General features: G+C 38.5%; 1 protein-coding gene across 2 annotated transcripts in view; it reads right to left on the bottom strand.

Annotated features, from left to right (window-relative positions):
• Window positions 1-6000, bottom strand: part of MYLK (myosin light chain kinase) — a 190201-nt gene that overhangs the window by 39791 nt on the left and 144410 nt on the right. For both annotated transcript variants that reach the window (XM_079311011.1, XM_079311012.1), the window contains 2 exons: window positions 5201-5328; window positions 1797-1950 (listed from right to left, as the gene is read on the bottom strand). In XM_079311011.1, coding sequence (XP_079167137.1) covers window positions 1797-1950; window positions 5201-5328 — 282 coding nt within the window. The remainder of the gene's footprint in view (window positions 1-1796; window positions 1951-5200; window positions 5329-6000) is intronic.

Consider the following 6000-nt stretch of genomic DNA (forward strand, 5'->3'; position numbering starts at 1 on the left):
TCATGCCTTCAGCAGTGCTGACATCAGCGAGATGTCTCACTGAAGAGCTTGGCAATTTTACAAGATGGAATTTATTCTTTTTAGTTGGAAACAGAGAGCTTGTCATCAGCCAAAACACATGGCAAACTCCTGCACATTGTAAGGAATCTTCACCAACTCTCTAAAAAGCATCTCTGGGAATCCCACGGTTCTCTGGCACATTTCTTAGGGAAGAGCAAAGCAGGAGGCTTGAGATGTAGCTTTATAAGGTTATAGAATTCAAAGACTTTCAAACCAATTAACTCCAAAGGATATAAACCAGCGACTTATATAATAACGAGTCAAGGCTCACACAGTAACAAGATAATAGGAATTGTCGGCCTTGTGCAGCTAAAAAAATCCATCTTGCCCAATAACCTGCTACAATTAGCTGCCTGAAGCAGTTGCCTAGGAAAGAGTGAAAAGGAGGGAAATGCAAAGAGCAATTAATCTCCTGCCATTCTTCCAGCTGCTAATCAGCTGTGTTGGGGTTTTGAAGCCAAAACCCATACACAGACCAATGGATATGTTTATTCAAGGACCAATGATGCTCATTTTTAACCTAGCTGTATTTCTGACCTGTACAACCCAGTGTTGGAAGGGATAGTACACTTCATCTATGCATCATGGGAAAAGTACTGATTCTATTTCTTCTGTTCTTGAATTCTCTGGCATATTCCTGGAATCTCCTTAATATTTATACCATCAAGTTGCCTTTTAACTGTAATTAAAGCCACAGACTGAAAGGAATTAATTTAAATAATCAGGAAGTCTCTATTGACAATATGTAGAGTCACATGCAATTGAATCACATTCAGTCTGCTCCAGTGGATATTGTACCTGAAAGTGTGACTGTGCTTGTTAAACCTCGAATGGCATTCACTGATTGCTGGGATGAATCTCCAGTCCAGCTTGGGTCAAAGGTATTTTGCCATTGGTTTCATTGGAGTCAGATATTCATCTTTGGCCTGGCACCCACATTTCTTGCCTTGCTCATACCCACTGTCAGGGGCTGTCAGGGCACCACCTCATGTGATAACCCCTCTGCAGGCTACAGGTAACAGAGCCCAGAAGAAGACCCACCCACAGACACGTTTTAGCCAAAAGTAGAGTCAGTATTTGCATGTGGAACTTCCCTGGGTTTCTCTGGAAGCTCTTTGTGAATCCACACCAAGGTAGGTTCAATTAGCCCTTCCAGAGGTAGATGTCACAAATCTAGATTTTGGCTGATCCTCACTAGACTGCAGTTTTATCTCCAAATAAATTGCAACCGTCTGCCAGTCCACATCTCTGTGCAGCTGTCCACAGTCTGCTACAACAAACCTGATGGTCTGGCAGTGTCACCTGACAAGGCTGTTTGAAACATTATAGTACCTGTGTAAAAACCCACAGATGAAAGGCTCCATATTCAAAACAAACTGTCTTTACACTGCTTTCTGTCCCTGTGGAACAATAGACCATGGTAGGAATTTAAAATGGAGACATGAGCTGTTTTTATCTTGTGGGGAATTTTTTTTAAAGCATGACATATTTAATGTATTTTATACCTCCATCATCATGGAATTAGGAATTTTTCCAAATAAACACAGTATAGCCCTACTGATCTTGCTCAAAGTTCTTATTACAATGTCACTGTTAATTTTCTGAAGTACTAGCTTTTATTTCAGTCTTCTTGACTGATTATTTTATTTAACCTGTTTCATAACATTATATAAAATGAAAAAGTAGACCTATGTCCGAAGAATAAGTATATGAATAAAATATTATTATGGACTTACCAACAACTGTAAGGTTGACTTGTGCTTGTCTGCTGCCAAGTTTGTTCTCTACAACTAGGGTGTAACATCCACAGTGCTCCTGCTTTGTTGATGATATTGTTAGCTTGCTGCTGTTTTCAGCATTCTCAATTTTAATATATTCATTTTCTTGAATCTGCAAAATTAAAAGAAAAATTGTGTGATAGATTTCTTTGTAACTGAAGAGTGTTATCTGCAGATAATTCTATTACAGAAGTATGTGCAGCTGTGTAATCTGTTATGTAAACTGTGTAATCAACAGAAATCACCTAGAAATGCAGTGAACATCATAATGCCTCCAGTACTGAGAAGGCCACAGGGAGCACTAGTACTGCTGGAACCCCACTAAGGAACAGGAGTGCAGCTTTTTAACTTCTGTTTGACAGGCTGAAAGGGCAAACTGTCCAAAGAGCAAAGTTTGGTCTCACATATATTAGAGACACCACAGTGGAACAAGCATTTAGCCTTAGTTCATTTGCCATTCCCCTTCTGCCCAATGTGCAGGCCATCCATAGCTGTGATTTTCCTCCTGTTTAACCAGGCTTATTCTGTACTTCCACACAAACCAGGGTTACAGTTTCTTGGGTTTGAACACTGGAAGACAATGTTATATGAAATGGAGATACAACATTACAGCTGTACACAGAGACATTCAAAGAGCAGATTGAATTTTCCCATAGCATTTTAATTTTCTGGAGAAGTAAAAATCCAAATCTCCGCTGAATAACATAGGCATAGTTTTTAATTGGAACAGAGCTATCATAGCATAAATGGCCAAGGTGACTTAGATTTTAATCAGCACTAGCTGGAGACACGACAGTTCTTAAAAAACCTCATAATGATACACAGCAATTATAGAAGCTGTACACTGTGTTCTTATGAAACAGACAACACAATGTCAATGCCCTTCTTCCTCCCACCACTTCCTTCTTAGATAAGTGACTCTTCCAAGCCATTCTCAGAATTTAATTAAAAATGAAGGCTATTTAGTTTGCCTTATCTCGTCCCATGTATTCAGAGAATAAGAAATCAAAATTTTCAGAACAAGACTTTCACTGCTCTTTCCTCAACTGAGACAAAACACATGCACTGCTATCTACCCAAAAGTAACTTTAGAAAAATCTTCTTACAATAACTCAAATACAAAGTTAGCAAATGGGGTTATGTAGGGTTAAATTATACTGAAAGTTGTTCCACCCTGCCGACATAATTCTGAGATTCTGAACTGTCTTTTACATTTTGCTTCATTAAAATTGGTCAAGAGGTGATGGTAGAACTAGATCTGCATTATTCAGAGAAATCCCAGAAAGGATACAGAGAAAGCCCTGAAGAGAGACAGAGAAATCCTTGAAAGGAAGAAGAGACAGCACTGAAAGGATGCTCAGTGGTTTGCAGAGATTGTAGGGAACATGGGTTGGATCCTTGGGATCCTGAATGTCAGTCACTGGTCATAGTTAGGAAGCTTTAACAGCTGGAAGTGTTCAGTGATGGACTCAGCTAATGAAACAGGCTTTCAAGGCTTTTCAAGGCTTTCCAAGATTTTCCAAGACTTTCCAAGTCTTTCCAAGGCTTTCCCCTCTTTAGCTCAGCACAGTTCCAGCACTCCTCCACTACACTGCCATACAACAGTATGGGTCGAAGATTCATGACATTCCCTTTCTTCAAGCAAAAGATACTCTTTTGGAATATACCTGAGAGAGGCCACTGTGGCTCTCCTGCACCTGGGGGAATGGGAGGAGGAAACATGGAGAGGATGCAGCAGCAAACAGCAGCAGGGCTGAAATCACAGCCCACCACTTGCTGGATCTGCTCAAATAACCACTACAAATAACTCCCAATAAATTGTCAAAACACTTGGCAGGTTTTCACTTGTAGGACTGGGAATGGAACAGAGTTGAAATCAACCACGTTATAGAAAAGGAAGAAATCCAAGCATAAAACAATATGTGGTGAAGTCTAAGTGAAAAATAAAGCAAAATTATGGTGCAGCACATGAGACAGTAAGTAGCTCTCCTTTAAAATTAGTAAATGAGAGACTGCTGCCCTCACTTGTCCTCTGCAGTGTTTGGTAACCTTCCTGAAATTTTTTTTCTTTTGTATCTCATTCACCAGAATGAATAATTTTAAAACTTTTGCAATTTTAATTTATAATTTTGCAATACCTCCCTTTGTCTCATAGTGGATAACCAAAGAAGAAAGTATAAAGATGGTAAAAATAGCATTTTACAAAGGAGAAAATATCTTGTATCATAGGCAATGGATCTGATACGGGCATTAGGAGCTGCTGGTCCCTGTTATCACATAGATCTTGTATATGTAAAAGACCCTAAAATCTAGATAAATAGGATTGTTGTATTCAACAATGAACTCAGAATTCTGCACAAATCAGAAACTCATTTTTGAGGGGTACATTTTATCTAAATGTTAAGACACAGCTTAGCAAAATCAAACACTGAATGTCACTGAAGCTTCTGAGACCTATGTTTTAAGACAATCAGTTAACTTCAGTCTTGAAGCTAAAGAAATTTAAGGAAATATAAGAGCTCAGGAAAAAACCCACCCTTTCCCCTAAAGTAAGAGGTTATTTAGAGTTAGCAAGGATGGACTCTGGAATACCCTTTGCACTAACAAACTGTTTTGAATTCTTTCAATTAAATGCTGACATGTCTGGATTTAGAGTCTAAACTTCCTTCTAGGAGGAGATGTTTTTATTTGTCTTCTATAGAGTGCATAACAAGTTCAGAATGAAATAAACAGAACAGCAGCTACACCAGATATTTATATTTGCTCTGTCCTAACATGACACTTCATCTTCCAGTCTGAACTTGCATATTGGGTTATTTGATTTAAAGTGATTTTAAATAGCTTTGTTAAAGCAACTCTCTTTAGATACTGCCCTTATGGACATGTGATAGAGTTAAAAGATATTAATTCAAATAGAAGGAACCTTAAACCTAGGGAGTGAGGGCACTAATGGCATGGATTGCTGTTGTGACCTGTATGGTGACATTTGTGTTGCAAGACAACTCACTTAAGTTTTTTTATGTGGTATTTGGTCTAAGGCTTTTCACAAAGATACTATCATTTATTATGAGAGGAGACAGGCAGCAAAGGGTCTAAACTGTAGCAAGAAAGATTTGGGTTTGGCATTAGGAAAAAAAATTCTAACACTATGGCTGTATAAACACTGCAATAATTTGCTAATGAAGGTTGTGAAATCTTCATCAGTGAAATGTTTTCAGTAGAGGTGAGGAAAACATCTGCAGGAACAACATGGACTTTGCCAATTCCTCAGGAAGAGAGATGGAAAAATGGGAGATAGTCATTGGTGTTCCTTTCCAGCTCTGCCTTTTGAATGACTGTTAAAAAGAAATGAGAAAATTTACCTGCTTACGGAATTTCATCCAGGTGCAAGTTATGGGTGCTGTTCCTACCACCTTGGCAAACAATTCCACTGATTCACCTGCACGGACTTTTCTGTCTTCTGGGAACTGAGTAATCTGAGGAGGAGCAGCTGGACGGAAAAAATAAAATAAATAAAATATCCATTTAAATTACTATAAGTTTTTTTTAAATTCAAGGCACATATATTTCTCAGTTCAGCTGTTTCAGAGCAGCATTTGAAACCCAGATAAGCAGGTACCTGTTGCTTGCAATGAAAAAAATTCAGTGGATTTGTTAAATCTAGGGGAGTGAGGCAATAATAATTTACCCACCCAAAGTTTGCTCATGCAAGACCAAGGTACAGACATCCAAAAACCAAAAACATTGGCACCTACCACCAATTCCAAATATACAGCTTATGAAATTTTGTTGTGTGTTTTTCAGAAATTTTTTTCTTTTGAACTTTACATTTTTGAAGAACAGCTCCAGCTACCTTCTTATCAATTTGCAGCTGAGGGGCTCTGCAAACCTGCTCCCTGATGTCATCAACAGAATTCAGAAAATTTAAGACTCAAGATCTGCCTATGAGGATTCTGGATTCAGTAGCCAGACAAATAATATGTGGCACAGAAACATCATGAGAGACAAGAAAAGAAATTGATGTCTTTCTCCATCACTCTAAATTTTGCCATGAGCAATGATGGATCTTTTTGTTTGTGCATCACAGTGCTTCTTTTAAACCTTGCAGTCCCATTTATTCCCCTCTATTCCTGAATTCCTGCTCTTCCCTCTCACTGCCTGA

The sequence above is a fragment of the Erithacus rubecula genome, assembly GCF_903797595.1.
Source record: "Erithacus rubecula genome assembly, chromosome: 8".
Lineage (NCBI taxonomy): Eukaryota > Metazoa > Chordata > Aves > Passeriformes > Muscicapidae > Erithacus > Erithacus rubecula.